Raw genomic sequence first — 20,303 nt, 5'->3', positions numbered from 1 at the left:
CAAAGTTGAAAAGAGATATTTATTAAGCATTTATATGCTATCATATTACAAAAACGATACCAGGGAACTAAAAAGACAAAGCATGTAAAATAAGACAGTGGCAAAACAAACATGATAGATTTCTTAGGTTGACCTATTTACGTACAGATAGTACATTATTTTTTTTTAAGATTTTATTTATTTATTTGACAGAGATCACAAGTAGGCAGAGGCAGGCAGAGAGAGGAGGGGAAGCAGGCTCCCTGCTGAGCAGAGAGCCCTTATGTGGGGCTTGATCCCAGGACCCTGGCTGGGATCATGACCTGAGCTGAAGGCAGAGGCTTTAACCCACTGAGCCACCCAGGCGCACCCAGACAGTACATTATTAATTTGTGTAGCAAAAATTTTCCAGTATCTGCAAAGCAAAAAAATAAAGAGTCAAACTACATATTCTATTCGTACAGTAAATGTAAGTTGGTCATGACACACTTATTTCTACAGGTTACAGCAGGTAAAATTAAGTTAAGAGAAAGTGTTATATTTTACGGACTTGTTATAAAATGAAGAGATCCTCTAGATTTCTGGGTAAGAGGGATAACTAGCAATCCCACAGTGATTTCCACTGTTTCTTGCCATCCGAATATATCCTTGCTCACCAAAGTTGAGGCCCCAGCTTTAGAAAAAGAAATAACACAAAATTACAAATGAATATAATCAAATCACAATATCAACTTTTTATCTCCTAGATTGTTTTTTTCCTAAAGTGATTATATATGAAAAGCTATAAAACAAAATCAGAGCAAAATAATATAAAAATTTCCCCAGGGGTTTCAGGCAATTTTCAAAGGATAGTTTGGAAGGCTTTAGTGCTATATTGATGAATAGACTTAATACCTAAGGAAAACAATATAAACTCCACCCCAAAGCTTTAATCCTCCTACTTTGTAAATACACCTCCTGCAGGGAAAGGGTATTATGGTCCTTTCCAAGGCCCCATCGTTAAATGTTTTTGCAAAACAGGATCATAAATTATTATTTTCTTTCAAACTTAGATTCCTTTAGAGAATGTCAACTAAGAAGTATTTTTGAATGACTACTATGGAAAAGGCATAAGGTAGGAAATTCCAAAGTAAGAAATAAAAAGGGCCCCCCTCAAACAGCTTTTTGACCTTGAGATGGAGCTGAGGTAAGACTTTCTCATAGGTAAAGCTGTGAAAAAATGGAATATGCTATCTTAGGAGAAGGTGAGCTCACTGGCTCTGGAAGTGTTCAATCAGAGGTTTGCATAACTTGTTAGAGATGTTGCAGAGGGAATTTGTAGGTCAAAAAGCGGTCTCTCGCTTTTTGATTTCATGAACTTTGAGAATTAAAAAAATTTCACAAATTTATATACAGTTACCAATATTTTATAGGTATTTTATTTTTTAAAAGATTTTATTTCTTTATTTGACAGAGAGAGAGAGAAAGGGAAACAGAGAGTAGCAGAGGGAGAGGGAGAAGTAGGCTCCTCAGTGAGCAGGGAGCCTGACGTGGGTCTCGAGTCCATGACCCTTAGATCATAACCTGAGCCAAAGAAAAACACTCAACTGACTGAGCCACCCAGGTGCCTTATTTTATAGTTATTTTAAAGATTTCATTTATTGATTGATTTTTAGAGAGAGACAGAGGGAGAGAGCAAGTGAGCAGGGAGAAAGGGAGAGGAAGAGAGAATCTCACACAGAACACGGAACCCAATGCGGGATTCAATCCCATACCCTGATATTATGACCTGACCCCAAATCAAGAGTTAGAAGCTTAACTGACTACGCCACCCAGGTGCTCCAAAGTTACCAATTTTTAAATTAGCAAGTACAGACATAAAAAAAATGCTCTTTATATCACCATTGTATTGTAAAAGAAAGAATGGGGTGTTTTTTTTTTTAAGATGTTATTTATTTATTTATTTATTTATTTGACAGAGAGAGAGAACGCAAGCAGGGGGAGTGGGAGAGGGAAAAGCAGGCTTCCTACTGAGCACAGAGCCCGATGTGGTCTTGATCCCAGGGTCCTGGGATCATAACCTGGGCCAAAGGCAGACGCTTAACGACTGAGCCACCCAGAGACCCAGAAATGATGTTTCAACACCAAAACAAAACTTAAGAGGACATAGTCTCTACTTTAAGGATAGTCCTTTGATCCAAATAAATTTGTATATTTATGAAGGATACATCAAAATATTCATATTTTCTCATTTTGTCACAGACTAGTGAAAAAACTGACAAGATTTTTGTAAGGTAAATATTTTCTTAAGTTTTTTTATGATTCTGAGATTTTTGTAATTGTAGATATACTCTGAAGCAAATTCATTAAGTTCTATAACTAGGATACAAATAAAAGCATGAGTTTGAGAAAGTGCCTACTGTGTTTATATTTGGAGAGCAGCAAAACATGTAGTTGAAAGGAAAATTACACATCTTTGGGGTAGAAGGGGACAAAGAGGACAGAAAGTTGGGTTGGGGCTATGTTGTGAAGAGCTTAGAACAATAGGCTATGGAACCCGTAATTTAATTCCATAGGCAAAGGGAAACAGCTGAAAATTTTTGCTCAGGACTCAAAGGAGAGGTAGATTGTGCCTTTGCATGCAGTGGAGAAACTAAGAAATGTGGCTTTATTGCAAGCAGACAGATGGCATTATTTTAAAATGGCTGTGCTCTGATAGGCCTTAACTGTTCCCTGTATCAGCCATTCAGTGGACACTTTGCAGGTCTTATTTTTCCCTCTTGTATCATTTAACGAGGTGGTCCCCACTTTTCTCCTGGCCTTAAGTTAATACAAGCCCTGATATTTCCCTTCTCTCTCTGCTCACTCCTTCTTAAAGTCTTTTGTGGGCTTCTTTATTGTTTCCTTTCATTTATTACCACTTTGCTGATTAAAATACTTTAATTCCTCCCCAATATCTTTAAAATAAAATCCAAAATCCAGGGGCGCCTGGGTGGCTCAGTGGGTTAAGCCGCTGCCTTCGGCTCAGGTCATGATCTCAGGGTCCTGGGATCGAGTCCCGCATCGGGCTCTCTGCTCAGCAGGGAGCCTGTTTCCCTCTCTCTCTCTCTGCCTGCCTCTCCATCTACTTGTGATTTCTCTCTGTCAAATAAATAAATAAAATCTTAAAAAAAAAAAATCCAAAATCCACTGTCACCTCTTATCAATAGATGGAGTATTCTTTTAGTATCCCAAAACAATTATGATAAATTCAGGTGAAACTATTATTAATATTAATAGCCACTTTTCATTGAGTACCTAGCTCTGTGCTAAGCACCCTAACCTATACTACCTGACTTAATTATCACCCTGTGAGGAGGAAAATGGTCAAAGTGGTAAAATGGTTTGCTAAGATGATTAATTATGAGGTCAGGGCACAAATCTAGGATTGTTTTACTTCAAAGCCTACTCTAATATTTATACTAGCCCTAACCCTACATTATTCCTGTGAGTGAGGTAGCATGAGAGATGAAATTCAGACCAGAACATCCTGGACTTTACATAATCGATATCTTCCTATATTTTGTTTTGTAGTTATTTAACTGCCTTAAAAAAGTAGGTAAAAAATTAAAAAGAAACTGAGTTTGGACTTAAGTTCTGGCAATGAAATTTGAACTGAGTTGTAATTACTAGCAGTATGAACTCAGTCAGTGAGGTCCTATTCAGAATCTGGATAGCTCACTTTCCCCAGCTTCATAGAACAAGATCAACTATCCCAAACTTTGGAAAAATCCTAGACCTGGGCGCCTGGGTGGCTCAGTGGGCTAAAACCTCTGCCTCTGGCTCAGGTCATGATCCCAGGGTGCTGGGATCGAGCCCCGCATTGGGCTCTCTGCTCAGCCGGGAGCCTGCTTCTCCCTCTCTCTGACTGCCTCTCTGCTTACTTGTGATCTCTGTCAAATAAATAAATTTTAAAAATCTAAAAAAAAAAAAAAAAAAAAAGGAAATCCCAGGCCTCTTTTGAGTAAGTCCTGCTAACCTTCCCTTAAAGAATAACACTGATTTAAAAATGTCAAGCTCAATAAATACGAGGACAAATTCTTTCCTTCGGAACTGTGCAAAGTCAGCTCCAAATGTTGATTCTGGTCCTTACCAAGTTGTTTATTTTTACTGGTTCTATAGCTCTTTCATTCAAACTGTTTACCTGCAGGCAAGTTTCTTAACTCTCTCAGTACCAGGAGTCCTATTCTGTATTATGGAGATAAAATGCGTATCCTTTAAAAATTCTGGTGAAGCTAGAATTTTCTTACTTACCAGAAGAACTTGCACAGTGTCTGTATGTAGTAAATAGTGAGTAGAGGTGGCTATGTTTGTTATTATCCAAGTATGAGTCCATTTGATTGGACTCAAGTAGAGTTCATCCCCTTTAAACAAAATGCAGACTTTTTCTAGAGTAACCAACAGTCCAGCTTGCCTGGAACTATTCTGGTTTCAAAAAAAAAGTCCTGTGGCCTGGGAAACCCATTAGTCTTTGACATGATGAGATGGTTGGCCACGCTACCTTCTCCCTGCATATTATAGACTACTAACTTGTAAGACATTCCTTCTAGAATGTATGCCAGTTTCCTTTGTAATAAACTGTAGTTCTGAGCTTCCTAGGCTATCCCAGATACTACTGTATGCATTAGGATTATGGAGGTAAATGAGATAGACAATGTCTTTTCAAAGCCTACATAAAAAACATACAGTAAACAAGTAAATAATATGATAAAATATAAGTACTATGAAGAAAATTAAAGCAGAGTAAGGGGATATGGAATGTTGGGAATCAGGGCTACATTTTAGGAGTAGTCAGGGAATGTCTCTCTGAGGAAACATTAGTGCAAAGACAGTAAGTGAAGGTGCAAATGATGCAAAGATCTGGAAAAAGAGCTGGAATAAACTTGATATGTAAGAAATTACAAGTGTCTCTTGAGAAAAGGTACTGAAAAAAAGCTAGTGTTCTTGAAGCTGAGGGAGATGGGCAGATGTAGTGGGAAATGCCGTTGGAGAGACAGGCTGAGGCCAAAAATTGTCATGGTTTTATAGGTCATGGATTTTATTCAGAGTGTGAAGGAAAGCCATTAGGGCATTTGGGGCAGGAGAGTAACATAACCTCCTTTCTGCTTTAGAAAGATCATCCTGGCTACTATATAGAGGACTGATCGTAAGCAAACAAGAAGGGAAGTGACTACCAGTTAGGAGATTATTGCTATAGACCAAGAGATGGATGGTGACTTGAACTAGAGCAGTAACAGCAGAGATACTGAGAAGTGTTAAGGTTTGGGAAAATTTAATGATGATAGAAATGACAGAATTTGCTGATGGTTTAGGTGTGAGATAGCAAATGAAGAAAGGATGGTTCCAGTATTTTGACCTGGGGTAAATGCTGTTGGCATATACCAAGATGGGAAAAATTGGAGCAGTGGCAGGAAGTCAAAAGTTCTGCTTTGGATGTGTTAAGTTAAAGAGGCCTATGAATACTCCAGTGGAGAGGTCAAATAATGGGCTTTTGATCACGGAGTCTGGAGCTCAGAAAGGAGGTTAGAGTTGAAGGTACAAAGCTGAGAGCCACCACCTGTTTGTTGTTTAAAACCGACACTAAACGAGATCTTCAGAAGAGTATAGAGAGAGAAATTGAGGCCTGGGGATTATAATATTTAAAAGGAAGAAAGAATAAGAGGAACTACAGAACTCAGGAGACTGAGAGGTAAAGTAGGAAGAAAACCAGGGTGGGGTATGATCCCCTGAAAGTCAAATAAAGTGTTTTGGAAAGCAGAGAGTAACCATACATCAAATGTTAAGAATGCAGGAAGATGAGACCTGAAAACTATTTAATGAGGCAAGATGGAGGTGATTGCTGATCTTGAAAAGATCGATTTCAGTGGAGTAGTGGGAATAAGTTATAAATTGAGTTATAAACCAAATGCACATTCTTAATCTCTCTGTAGAGAAATCGCTAAATATATGAAAGAAAAATCATTAGATTTTAACTTTTTCCTTTTTTCCTTTCCAGCCTTTGATTCCATGGAAAGAAGGCAGTACATATGAGTTTAATGTAGACCCCTATCATGTTTAATGATTAAAGAATATTAACTGTAAGAGTCAGGATCTCTTGAAAGATCAGACAGTAGCTTTCACTGAGGGAAAATAGAGTATGTTCTTTTTTCCAACTTATATTTTCCTAACTTAATCCCATTTATGAATGAAAAGGAGGCATTTCAGTCTCCCATTCATCAGCTCCATTGACTTACTTCATTATCTAGAGGCCCATCTATTTTGCAACTACTTATATTAGAGAGTTCACCAGATATGGCTTAAAGGTGTTCTGGGTACTTTCCTAGTTTTGGGGGAGTGTGTGTGTGTTTAAGGTTCTCATGATCTAATGGCTAATGCCTTTAATTTTTTTCCCCCAGGCTAAAATTATTCTATGCCCAATAACTTTGGGCCTCAATTACTCATTGATCTGTAGATTAGATTAAACTCCTCCCCGACCTTTAAAAAAATAAAAAGCATAACTGACATACAATATCCTGTTAGTTTCAAGTGTGATTTTACAGCGATTTGATATTTTTATACATTACAAATGATCCTCGTAAGTTTAGTTACCACACAAAGTTATTACAATATTATTGACTATATTCTCTATACTGTACATTATATCCCCATGACCTATTTATTTTATAACTGGAAGTTTATATCTCTTAATGCCCTTTACCTATTTTTCCCATCCACTCAAACCCTCAAACCCTTCCTCTTCTGGTAACCAATAGTTTGTTTCATGTATCTAGGAGTCTGTTTCTGTTTTATTTATTTTTTAGATTCTAAATATAAGTGAAATCATATGGTATTTGTTTATTCAACTTATTTTGCTTAGCATTATGCTAGGTTCATACATGTCACAAATAGCAAGATTTCACTGTTTTTCTATGATGGAGTAAAATTCTGTTATATATCCCTTCTTCCTTATCCATTTATATATCGATGTACATTTAATGATTTTATTTATTTATTTGATAGAGGCATAGAATGAGTAGGATTTTTAGTGAGGTTTTTTTTTTTTTCATTTTAAAAGTAATAAGGTAATTTTTTAAAAACTTGGTATTTATTTTTTTCTTTTTATTTTTTTAAAGATTACTTATTTATTTATTTGATAGAGAAAGAGACAGCAGGAGAGGGAATATAAGCAGGGGGAGTGGGAGAGGGAAAAGCAGGCTTCCCGCTGAGCAGGGAACCTGATGTGGGGCTCAATGTGGGGGATGATGTGGGGCTCGATCCCAGGGCCCTGGGATCGTGACATGAGCTGAAGGCATACTCTTAACGAGGGAGCCCCCCAGGTGCCCAAAAGTAATAAGGTACTTGTTAAAGACTTTTCCAAATACTTAAAGGTAGACGAAGATAACCATTATTAACATTTGGTATAATTCCTTCTGGTCTTTTAGTATAACATAAATCAGAGAAATTGGTCATACTGCCTTAAACTTAATATTTATTTTATGTTTATATGTATTCTCCATTTAAACATATATTCAAGTATTTTATTAGGTTATTAATAATAGTCTGAGTAAATATAGTTTCTAATACATGTGCTTGGTTTAATATTGTCCCTATTGTTAGACATTTTGGGTTTACTGGTTTTCACTATTAAAGAAGAAGAATGGGGGCACCTGGGTGGCTCAGTGGGTTAAAGCCTCTGCCTTCGGCTCAGGTCGTGGTCCCAGGGTCCTGGGATCGAGCCCCACATCAGGCTCTCTGCTCAGCAGGGAGCCTGCTTCCTCCCCCCTCTCTCTCTCTGCCTGCCTCTCCACCTACTTGTGATCTCTGCCTGTTAAATAAATAAATAAAATCTTAAAAAAAAAAAAAGCTTTAAAAGAAGAAGAATGAATGCTATAATTTACATAAATTGGATATGAAGCTTTCCTCATATTTAAGATTATTTTCTTCATTTATGTTGCAAGACATGAGAAAAAACTGGACAGAGAATGTGAACATTTAAATAGGTTTTGATTCATATTATTGAATTGCTTTCAAGGAGGACTGTAACAATTTATTCTTCCACTGGAATGTATGAGAGTGCCCATTTCACTACAGACAGGTGGGATTTCTGTAGGCAGCAATGGGCTTTAAGGGCATTTCAGAAAGATGAAATAGCACAAGTAAAGAAATAGAAATAGCTATAAACTTAGGGAATGATGAGTAAGTAGTTCACTGTGGCCAGAGTGTAAATATGGGTGCATGAGAACCTAGGGAAAGAAAAGTCTAGAAAGCTATGTTGGAAACTGGATAATGGAGAATCTTGAGTGCCTGGTTAGGAATTTGGACTTCATTATGATGACAATGGTAAACTATTTAGAATTTTTGACTATGAGTTTACATAATCTACATTTTAAGAAGGTACTTCCATAGCTAGGTGAGAATAGGATCTGAATTAGAGCAGGAATAGAAGGAAATATAAAATTTGATTCAGAGGCTAAATGGACAGGGCTATGGATTGAAGGAGAGAAAGGAGAGTCCAAGATGATACCAAAGCTTTGATAACCTGAAGATAGTGATGCATTACTCAAAATACAGAATTATTCTCCCTTCGGCTTATTCTAAAATACTTTTCAGGGGCAGACAGTGAAAGGGTCGTTTAGATGGAAGGAGAGAGAGAATATGAATTTAGACTTTTTGAGAGAGACAATGTGTGTGTTGTGAGTAGCAGTAGGATAGGCAGGTGGGAAATTTGAATTTTTAAAAAGATTGTATTTATTTACTTGAGAGAGAGAGTGAGCAAGACAGACAGAACACAAGTGGGGAAAAACAGAGGGAAAGGGAGGAACAGATTTCCTGATGAGCAGGGAGCTTGATGCAGGGCTCCATCCCAGGACCCTGGGATCGTGACTCAAGCCGGTGGCAGAAAATTAACCGACTGAGCCACCCAGGTGTCCAGAAACTTGGATTAAAAAAAAAAAAGATTTATTTATTTATGATAGAGAGAAAGCACACGTACATGGCAGGAGGGTCAGAGAGAGAGAATCTTCAAGCAGCCTCCCTGCTGAGCATGGGGGCAGTGAGGGCAGTTGGGGGCCCGAGGTTCCAATCTCATAACCCATGAGACCACAGCCTGAGCTGAAACCAAGAGTCAGTTGTTTAATCAACTGAGCCACCCAGGCTCCCCAGAAATTTGGATTTTTTAGCAAAGCTGTCAAGTTGGAAGTTGGACATGGAAGTCTGTTGGTTAGTAGAGAGATTGTTTTTAGAGACTATGAATTGGGTATCATCCACATAATGGCAACAGTTGAAACTCAAGTTGCAGATGAGTTTGCTTTAATATAGCTGGAGCTAGAGCACGAGGGACAGGTGGAAGAAAATAAGAAATGAGGCTAAAGCTGATATTGCAAAATGAGTCAGGATAGTGTCACGTCGTAGATGCCAAAGAAATAAATGTAGTACAGAGTTTATAAAGCAGAGAAACTGTTCACATTTCTGTGCCATTACATATCCTTTATAGGTGACTGGGCCATTTATTTTCCTCCTCTAGAACATGAGCAATTCCAGTCATCTGAAAACTGAATACAAGGAAGTAGTGCCTTCTCTGTGAAACTTTTAAGCAGTTAGGCATCTCCTCATCTATGGCCTATAGCCATTGAGACATATATCATTATACCATAATGTTTTGTATTTTACTGTTTTAAAAATATATCTAATTCCCCAGTGAACTCTTATGTGAGCTCTTTTGGGACAGGATGATTTCTCGTTTATTTTCGTATTTCTAGGGCCTAGATAACACCCATAGCATTGTAGATCTCTAATAAATTTTCATTGAATGAGTAAGTGTTAAGAAGGGGTTTTGGATTTAAACACTAAACGATATAAATGGTCTTCCAGAAGAGCAGTTTCAATAGAGAAGGGAAGTTAAAAAAAAAAAAAAAATAGAGAAGAGAAGTTAGAATACACGTTGTAGGAAGTCAACAAGAAAAAAGATACAAGTGAAAATATTGCTTCATATCCCTGGTCCAGGCCCAAGCTGATCAGTGCTGTGAATAGGTTACAAGTGAACCAAGATGTTGTTTCCCCCAACTACTTCCCAATAAGCCATACAAATACTACCATCTTCTATGTGTGCCATGTATTGTATTAGAGATACAAAGACAATACAGATCTTTACCCCAAAGGTGCATCCCGAATACAATTTAAATATAATGCATAAAGTACTCCAGTATGCATAAGACATTTTTAGAGCATAGAAAAAAGACATTTTACCCAGCTCAAGGATTTAGAGGGAAATTTCTGTTATAGAGAATGCCTTAGCTGGTTTTGAAGGAAAAGGAGAAATAAACCAAGTGAGGAGAAAGAATGTTCCTAGCAGAGGGAACAGCACAACCAAGGTATGAAGATATTAAAGATAAAATGCTATGTATGGGAACTCTGTGCATAGTTAAATGTAACTGGAATAAAAAGTGGGAGACAAGTGCCAGCAATTGAGCCTGGTCAGACAGGCAGAGACCACAACCATAGATGACTTGTCTTCCCCACTGGGCAACATTTTTTTTCCAAAGATTTTATTTATTCATTTGACAGAGAGAGAGAGAGAGAGAGCGAGCACGCACAAGTAGGCAGAGCAGCAGGCAGAGGGAAAGGGAGAAGCAGGCCACTCGGTGAACAGGGAGCTGGATGCGGGACTCGATCCCACGATCCTGGGATCATGACCAGAGCTGAAGGCAGCGGCTTAACCAACTGAGCCACCCAGATGCCCCCACTGGGGAACATTTATACCAAAGGGTACTCTGTAGAATAGTTATAACCCCAGTTTGTCATATTTGAGACACACCAGTCTGGAAGCAGCACAAAAGATGGATTTGAGAGTAAAGGAGACCACTTTGAAGGCCACAGATGTCTGAAGCAAAGCAATAATGGAAGAAATGGAGAGGGGACAGAGGCAAGGACAAATATGTGGGAAATTAGATTGACTTGCTGCTTGATTAGATCTTGAGGAGCCTACAATAAATCCATAGTATCTTGTTGGGTGACTGTGTTGTGTGTGGTTGCCAGTTAGTGAGTTAGGAAGTTCTGGAGAGGACAATATGGTAGAGAGGGAACTGAATTCCTTGGACATATTGAGTTTGGAGAAGCTAAGATACATGGAAGTGGGTATGTCCAGATAAATAAGTCCATATTTCAGGGCAGAGGTCAGAGCTAGGGCTTAAGCTTTGGAAACTATCAGCATATAGGTTATAGCTAAAATCATAAGAAAAATGTAGGCTAAGAGGAGTAATGAGCAAAGGATGGAGCCCTGGAGGAAAGACCAACATTTGGGGGCTAAGCAGAGGAATAGATATTTATAAAGGAGAAGGAATGATCAGAGAAGTATTGTAGAAGATAAATCATGAAAACTGCTGAAGCCAGAACAGGAAGTGAAGAAATGGGAGCACTGAGTAATTAATTTTGAATGTCACTTTATAAGAAGCTATAAATGTTTATCATTATTGATATTATTATCATCATAATCACAGGAAAGCATTGGTTGAAGCTCCATCAAATTCCTTATTTTAATTAAATATACACTTAAGAGCAAATATATTACCTGTTTTTCACAAGCCAGTAGTCTCTTCCATTAAGGTTACCATAGCCAACCACTAATACACCATGATTCACATTCTGAGTACAGGATGGGTCATAGTAGACACCTGAGAATAAAATGTGGGTGGAGAAAAATAGTGAACCATATGTGGCAGTGAAGGACATTTGAAAATGCTATTGCTTTTAGTAGACTGATTTGCATATATAGGAAGCAAGTTGAATTATAATTTTAGGAACATATACTCTCATCAAACTAATTAGAGTTAATAATTCTTTGCCATCAATGCTGTATTTGTCAGTTTTCTTGCCAACTTTGGCATCAATCCAATCACAGTTCCCTTGGAAATCTTTGATAAGCAGCTACCTTTTTCTAATTATTTTTTAAAAGATTTTAGTTACTTATTTGAGAGAGAGAGACCACAAGTGAGTATGAGCAAGGGGAGGGACAGAGAGAGAGAGAGAGAATCCCATGCAGACTCTGCACTGAGTGTAAAACCTGACATGGTTCTCGATTCCACAACCCTGAGATCACGATCTGAGTAGAAATCAACAGTTGGATACTTGACCAACTGAGCCACCCAGGTGCCCCTTTTTCTAAAGATTTTAACTTATATCACGTCAGTTACTGTATTTCTTTTTATATATTCCTAAATTGTTTATTCCATATATTTTTATCCTTTACGATATGAAATGATCTTTGGGCGAGTTTCTTTGCTGGTTTGTTTGTTTTAAATAAAACAGTAGAGGTTTGGTTTAACACAATGCTCTAACATTGGCGGGTGCTCTCCTTGTATCCCACAGTGCTGTACCTACAGTGCACAGTGGCTCCAGGGGTTAGGAGCCCAGGCTCTGGAGTCAAATAGCATTGTTTCTAATCCTCACTGACCACTTCCAGACTGTATGACTTTATGCCAGTTAACGTGTGACTTGTTCATCTGTGAAATAGGGCTATTGTAAGGATTCAATAAGATAATTCATGGGAAGAATTTATCATAGTACTCAGCATGAAGTATTGTAAATTTTGATGAGTATTACTTAACTAATTAGAACTGGATATAAAAAATATATATGAAAAAGGGGCACCTGGGTGGCTCAGTGGGTTAAGCCGCTGCCTTCGGCTCAGGTCATGGTCTCAGGGTCCTGAGATCAAGCCCCACATCAGGCTCTCTGCACAGCAGGAAGCCTGCTTCCCCTTCTCTCTACCTGCCTCTCTGCCTACTTGTGCTCTCTCTCTCTGTGTCAAATAAATAAATAAAATATTAAAAAAATATATATATATGAAATGGAGGATTATGTTTAACCTAAACACTCAGAGATGGGGTGATGGGGAAGGATAATATTCTTTCTTATGGTGCAGGGGCAGCATATAACAAGAAGATAAAATATCTGAGTTTTTACCACTTTTATACAGGAAGAAAGAAGAGTGTTTCGCATCAATAGCAACAGACACAGGTCCTTTATTGGCCACAGCTTCTTTCAAGGCATCTTCACTGCCAAAGGGAAGTTCAGTATACTTTGAACATGTAGCAGCTCGATGTTTTGAGTCATACCTGCAGTTTCCATCCTGCAAAAAAAGATTATAAATCAAATAAATAAGTATCCTTCAGCTTCTTTTATATCACCAACATCCCAAGTCTGGATTTCAAATGTTTTCTTGTCTCCTTTAGTCTTTCAAATGTCTAAGGTTCCTTCCTCATTTAAAAGAAGAAAAAGCAAATCTCCCCAAAACCTTAACCATTCCGTGTTTCACCAGTAACAGCCGACATACATTACTATTGTATTGTTTAAAATTGTGAACATCTTTATGCATGCAGAAGTTGCTGGATAATGTCCCTCAGGTTCTCAGGTGGATTGGGGAGGTATACTATGTAAAGATCATAAAATCTATACTAGAACTTTAAAATCTTTTTGATGATATAATGCCTACAAGATGATCTGCAGTTTAAATGATGGTTTACAAAGACCATATAATCTGAAAAACACCTAGAGTGTATATTTTTATTTTAGTAGGAAAAGAGAAATTACAAATTCACTTTTGTTGTGCATATACATATGGTTTTTTAAATGCTTAAGAGGACAAAGAACTTGAAAGAAATAAACCAAATTAATGGTGGTTAAGGTAGGAGGTTTTGGAGTGGTATTTTCTTTCTCTTTCCTAAATTTTCTGTAATACAGATATATTAATTCATCTAACAAAACATGCAATGAACTTGTGAGGAGGAAGAAGAGAGCATTATTTAGCTTTTTCGTAGGTAGGAGAATGGTGTGACTGATGATCTGAGAATAAGGTTGAGCATGGGAGGCTGTAGGAAAAACACGCTGAAATACCAGGCAGATGGACAGAAAGAATTCTAAGGCCTACTGAAAATCCATTTTTTGTGAATTATACTTGCTTAAAACCAGTGTGCCACTGATGAATTAAGAAGACTACTGAAAAAGGAGTGAACTCTTAAAAATTTAAGAATTCCTGACCAGGATTTTCATACACTGCTTCTCAAGTGATTGGCTTGGTTGTGGGTTTAGCTCAGTTAGTCAAGGGATAGCATAAGGTCCCAGGCAGCACAAAAAGTTTGCTTGTGACACACCATGGCTTTGTAGGGATAGGAAACTTCCGAATCGATGCCGTTGTTATCAATGATATACTGGAAAGCCTTTGTCATGAAGCCACCATTGCAGCCTTTATTTCCATATCTTTCAGTTGAGCAATCTACCAGGTTCTGTGCACTCAGAGACACCAGATTTCCTGTTTTCAGCTTCAGCTGTGCTTCCAGGGCCCCCACAGCACTGAACGCCCAACAAGCACCACAAGCACCCTAAAACACAGACAAGGGCACAGAGGTAATTTAGGATTTTTGCTGCTCCCTTTTTTTTTTAAAAGTAGTCTCCATGGCCAGTGTAGAGCCCAACATGAGGCTTGAACTCATGACCCTGAGATCGAGACCTGAGCTGAGCTCGAGGGTCAGATGTTTAACTGACTGAGGCACCCAGGCATCCCTTAAAGTGAACTAAAGGAAATACAAAAACATAGGAACAAATTTATAAAAACCCATACTGTATTTTTTACTGTAACAGTGCCAGCCTAGTCATGAGTGAACTAGACTGGTACAATTTCAGCTCTAGGTTTTTCCTCTCCTTCAACCCTGAAATGGAGGGAGAGATTTCCTGATGGATATTCTCTCTCACACACAATACTGTTTCCCAAGCAATTGGCTTATTAGAAGATCCAGTGCATGGGCGCTAGAAATCTGTCTTAAAGAAATATATTTGCTCCGTTCACAGTTTTGTCTAATAGAGTTCTAACCATTGGTATTCTAAGTCTAATAATCAACTAATATTTATGTAATATGGGCACCTGGGTGGCTCAGTGGGTTAGGCCTCTGCCTTTGGCTCAAGTCATGGTCTCAGGGTCCTGGGATCAGACCCTGCATCAGGCTCTCTGCTTGGTGGGGAGCCTGCTTCCCCCTCTCCCTCTGCCTGCCTCTCTGCGTACTTGTGGTCTCTCTCTGTCAAATAAACAAATAAAATATTTAAAAAAAAGATTTACATAAGTATGCTAACTTACTCTAAAAGATTGTGAGTAATCTTTAGACAATGCTTTCTATAATTGATTTAAAAAACTAAAAGCAATAGTACCCTGCAAGTTTCAAATGTTCCTCTAAAAAATTTGTTGAAGAAAGTGGTTATAGTAGGACTAAACAAGAACTAAACCTTGGAGAATACAAATAAAATATGATATGTGGTCGTTGTCCCCAAGGAGCTTACAATTTAATTGGGAAGATGAGAATAACAAAAATCATTAGAAATAACATTAGGGAGATTCCACTGCCAAATTATGTAGCTAGACTAAGTATTGACAGAGGAGAGAGCTCTTCCTGGGGTACAGAAGCCTGGGATGACAATACTCACCTGGTATTTCACTTCAGTAACACACCCCTTCTCTCTCCAGTCCACAGAATCAGGCAATTTCTGATTAGAATTTGACTTGTAAGTGACATTTGCCTGCCATTGGCTGGGAACTCTCAGGGAACTCATCAAAGATGACACTTCTTCACTGGTCTGCAAGACAAATATATATATCTCCTTTCACTTATGACCTTCTTTTCAATATTCTAATAACCATAACTGTGAATGTTTTTAACAATTGAGAAAAACCAGAGGTAGTTGTGACCAACATAGGTACTGCTATCAGATAGGTGAACTATCTGGGTCTCTTTCACACTTTGTCTTAGCACCCATTTAGGCATTGGGAAGAAGAAGAAAGTGGTAAAAACTAAAAGTCACAGGGAGGCAGATTTTTGTTTTAAAGCAAGGCAGAATTTTATTCAAGGACTGTCTAAAAAGTAGACTGAACTGGGGCACCTGGGTGGCTCAGGGGGTTAAAGCCTCTGCCTTTGGCTCGGGTCATGATCTCAGGGTCCTGGGATCGAGCCCCGCATGAGGCTCTCTGTGCAGCGGGGAGCCTGCTTCCCCCTCTCTCTGCCTGCCTCTCTACCTACTTGTGATCTCTGTCTGTCAAATAAACAAAATCTTAAAAAAAAAAAAAAAAAGTGGACTGAACTGGTTTTCCTTGTAGAAAGAATCACAAAGGAGATGCCGCATTTAAGTAGAAATTTAACCTACCTAGTGTATTCTCTTCCAAGAGGTACTACGATTCTTAATTTCAGCCTCAACAGTAAAGCTTTGTAGGTAGAAAAAAATTTTAAAAAGAATGGGAGAGTATTTGTGATATTAAATACCCACACTCCCTCATTAAGAAAGCAGGTAGACTATATTGAGTTATCAGTCTAGACGTACAAAAGTATGGTAACTTACTCTAAAAGATTGTGAGTGATCTTTGGGCAGTGTTTTCTAGAATTAATTAAAAAAAAAAAAAAGCAATACTAGCCTGTAAGTTTCAAATATACCTCTAAAAATTTTATTAAGGAAAGTGGTCACAGTAGGATGAAACAAGGAATCTGCAAATTCTTACATCCTTAAATTCTACTGTTTTCTAACTTTGCATATGTGTACACACACACACACACACACACACACACACACACACACATTTCTTTGCTGCTTACCTTCGAATTGCCTTTGGGAAGATGGAAATCATACATACACAGAGATGAAAGTAGGATTATTTGTAATTTACTTACCATATCTGCCAGATGGTTCATGCCTAGATCATATGAATGCATTCCCATTGAGTATTCCAGATTGTGAAGCATCACAGATTTTAGATTCTTTTCCCAGATAAGACGCCGTGCTACTTCCTCGTTCTAAAATGTAAGGAAAAAGAACATAGTCCCAGCCATTTCTTAAAAGATACTGTAGGTTCATAAAAAAAAAAAAAAAAAGATATTGTAGGTTAAGTTCCAGACCACTGCAGTAAAGCAAATATCACAGTAAAGTGAGTCAAATGAAGTTTTTGGTTTCTCCATGCATATAAAAGTCACATTTACACTATATATAGTTTATTAAGTGTGCAAAAGGATTATGTTATTTGAGCTTTGAGATAAATTATCAAGGAAGAATACTAATCAAAAGTAATTTTCATTCCTTCCAAGGGACTGGAGTCATTAAAAAAAGAGAGAGTATTCATTTAACCAGATAGTGATGCTAATTGAACATCTTATTCTAGTTTAAACTTAGAGCCTTGTTTCTCAAGGCACTTGGATGAGGGTAAAAATCATCACTACTAAGAAAACAACTCAGTGCACATCCTATTGAAAGTTTCGTTTTTATACAAAATAATGTATCAAATAAATTAATACATAATTCTTGCTTACAGAGTCAAAATATACACACACATCTTCACACATATATCTTAGAGGATTTTTTAAAAAGATTTTATTTATTTGAGAGAGAGTGATAGAGAGCACAAGAGCAGAGTGGGGGCAGAGGGAGAAACAGATCCCTGGCAGAGCAGGGAGACCAATGTGAGGCTCCATCCAGGACCCCAGGATCATGACCTGAGCCAAAGGCAGATGCCCAATGGACTGAGCTACTTAGCCCCCCAGAAATATATATATATATATATATATATATATATATATATATATATATCTTAAAGATTTTATTTTTAAGTAGTCTTCCATACCCAACGTGAGACTCCAACCCACAACCCCGAGATCAAGGGTTACATGCTCCACTGACTGAGCCAGCCAGCTGCCCCTCAAATATCTTTTTAAAGTCTCCACGCCCAACATGGAGCTTGAATTCAGGACCCTGAGATTAAGAGTCTCCTGCCTAAGCCAGCCAGACACACCCAAATTCAGAAATATTATATAGATATAGGACTTAGTTATTTGAGGCCCTAGGGTTAAAGTTTTTAAAGAAAAGAAGATACTATTTATTTGACAGAGAATGAGCAGGGGAGAGGGGTGGCGGGGAGGGAGAAGCAGACTCCCTGTTGAGCAGGGAGTCCAACACGGGGCTCGATCCCAGGACCCCTTCCAGGACCCCAGGATCATGACCTGAGCCAAAGGCAGATGCTTAACTGATGGGGCCATCCAGGTCCTGGTTAAGGTTTAAAAAGCCAATAAGTATATGGGGCGCCTGGGTGGCTGTTAGTTAAGTGTCTGCCTTTGGCTCAGGTTAGGATCCCAGGGTCCTGGGATGGAAACCTACATCAGGCTCCCTTCTCAGCAGGGAGCCTGCTTCTCCCTGTCCTCTGCCTGCTGCTCCCCTGCTTATGCTCTCTCTCTCTCTCTCACTATCTCTCTCTGTGTCAAATAAATAAGCAAAATCTTTTTTAAAAAATCAATAAATATGCATTGAAATAAAAACAAAAGTACATCGTGGGAATTCAAAGTCAAAAAACAACATCTGGTAGTGCTTCTATGTGCTAGGGACTGAAATAGGTCTTTTTGTTCCCAAACATGTACCCTACCTCCCTTGACCTGGAACCTGCATTCTAGTTACAACTTTGCTTCCTGGCTTCTATGAATTCTCGGCTCACATGTCACCTTCGATGAGGCTACTTCCCTGAGCTTTTTGTTACATATCAAGAAAAATCACTCCCAACCCCTCACAGCCGTCTCCCAAAGCCCTCCAGCTCTAGGTCTCACTAGATCCCCCACGCTTTGCTTTGTTTTTTTCTACCGCACTTATCACCACCTACCATACTATATTCTGCTTATTTATTTACTTAATTCCTGTCTCCCCTGCTATGATATGAGCTCCACAAAAACAGGAACTTTGCTCTATTTCCTGCTATATCTCTGGTACCAAGAATAGAATCTGGCAAGAAATGAGTGCGTAAGCATTTATTGAAATCACTGCTTGTACGAATATCATTTTGAGGGGGAGAAAGTACAGGATACTCGAGCAAAAGCAAATTGCTCAAGTGATGATCCCACCTACCTTTTCCTGGTATTGTCTGCCATAGGTTTTCTTCCAGAGATTCCAGTGATGATCCAGAGTGGGATCATTCTGTACCTGAGCAACTGCATAGGAGCTCGCCAGGAGTCCCCACACCAGCCATTTCCTTTGGTTAAAGGAAAGGTAACATAAGAAGAATAGTTATTAGCTGCATATATTGTGACCAAATTTTTACATTAAAAAAAACACACTGTAAAGTCTGTCGAAAGGACAATACAAATCAGAACTAAACAGGAAACTTCCCGGGATTTATTGTCACAGGGAGATAGTCTGTAGATTTATGACTGGAATACCACTTCTAATACTTAGTAGCATTTTAAAAAGTGATTTTCAGAAATTTCCTGATACCTGGTATATCAAACTTTCATCCAAGGCAGGAGGGATTGGGTAGGGTGGGGAGGCAGGGACTTTACAGGATTTGCCAACAAATCTAACCAAGGGACATCACCGCCTACTATCTTCAAGAGGAGGGCAAAGCTTTGAAAAATCAATTTAACTTCATAATTTTTGAATACTTGGGCTTTTCTTAACTGGTCTATTTAAATATCCACAACATTTAGAGGTAGTTGAAAGACAACTCCCATGTATTGTTTTCAAATCCTAGAGTCATTTTGGTTTTTTTTTTTTTTTTTTTTTTAAAAGATTTTATTTATTTACTTGAGAGAAAGACAGTGAGAGAGAGCATGAACGAGGAGAAGGTCAGAGAGAGAAGCAGACTCCCCATGGAGCTGGGAGTCCGATGCGGGACTCGATCCCGGGACTCCAGGATCATGACCTGAGCCGAAGGCAGTCGTCCAACCAACTGAGCCACCCAGGCGTCCCCATTTTGGTTTTTTTTTAAACTAGTTTTCCCAATCATCAAAACACCTATTTCAAAGGAAGCACTTATGTACTTTTGAAAACACCACTTCTATGTTTAAAACAAAAAGATTTGAATAGTAATTCAGTGACTACCTCCCTCAAACTGGATTCTACTTCCTTTTCTGTTTCTTTTAAATTCAAAACAGCTTCAAATTATATTCCAAAGAAAGCTATGTTTCAGCCTCAGATTTCGATGTGCAAACAGACATTAACTTTTCAAAAATAGATTATTTTAGTCAAAGAAACAAGAGGCAAATTGAGTGGCATAATATTTTCGTTTACTTCCTGGAACCAATGGTTTAAAGCCTGGTAGGCACAGCACGTTAAAGGCACAAACGGAGGGTTTAAAGACCAAAGAGTAGAAAAAGACCAGAGAGTACGTACATGATAGAACTGGCAGGTGCTCCCATAGTAAGCATGCCTGAAGGCGAGCCCTCTCCAAAGGTTTGAAGGCAGCAAAGAGACCTCTGTTAAATTGACTTTAAAAAGATACTGGGCTTGTCACATGAGGTACCCGCAATGAGGAAGTGAACTTTCAT

The 20,303-nt window shown here is 38.4% G+C and overlaps 1 protein-coding gene across 1 annotated transcript; it reads right to left on the bottom strand.

The window, feature by feature from the left end:
• On the bottom strand, window positions 1–20,303 carry CTSS (cathepsin S). The gene is made up of 8 exons (XM_059136427.1): window positions 20,149–20,303; window positions 18,886–19,009; window positions 16,677–16,799; window positions 15,445–15,594; window positions 14,124–14,351; window positions 12,937–13,102; window positions 11,543–11,645; window positions 1–652 (listed from the first exon to the last, which is right to left on the bottom strand). The coding sequence occupies exons 1-8, from the start codon at window positions 20,181–20,183 to the stop codon at window positions 553–555; spliced, it is 1,029 nt and encodes a 342-aa protein (XP_058992410.1). The 5' UTR covers window positions 20,184–20,303; the 3' UTR covers window positions 1–552.

Source organism: Mustela lutreola, chromosome 10 (genome assembly GCF_030435805.1).
Source record: "Mustela lutreola isolate mMusLut2 chromosome 10, mMusLut2.pri, whole genome shotgun sequence".
Lineage (NCBI taxonomy): Eukaryota > Metazoa > Chordata > Mammalia > Carnivora > Mustelidae > Mustela > Mustela lutreola.
This window is presented reverse-complemented; position numbering and strand designations above follow the sequence as displayed.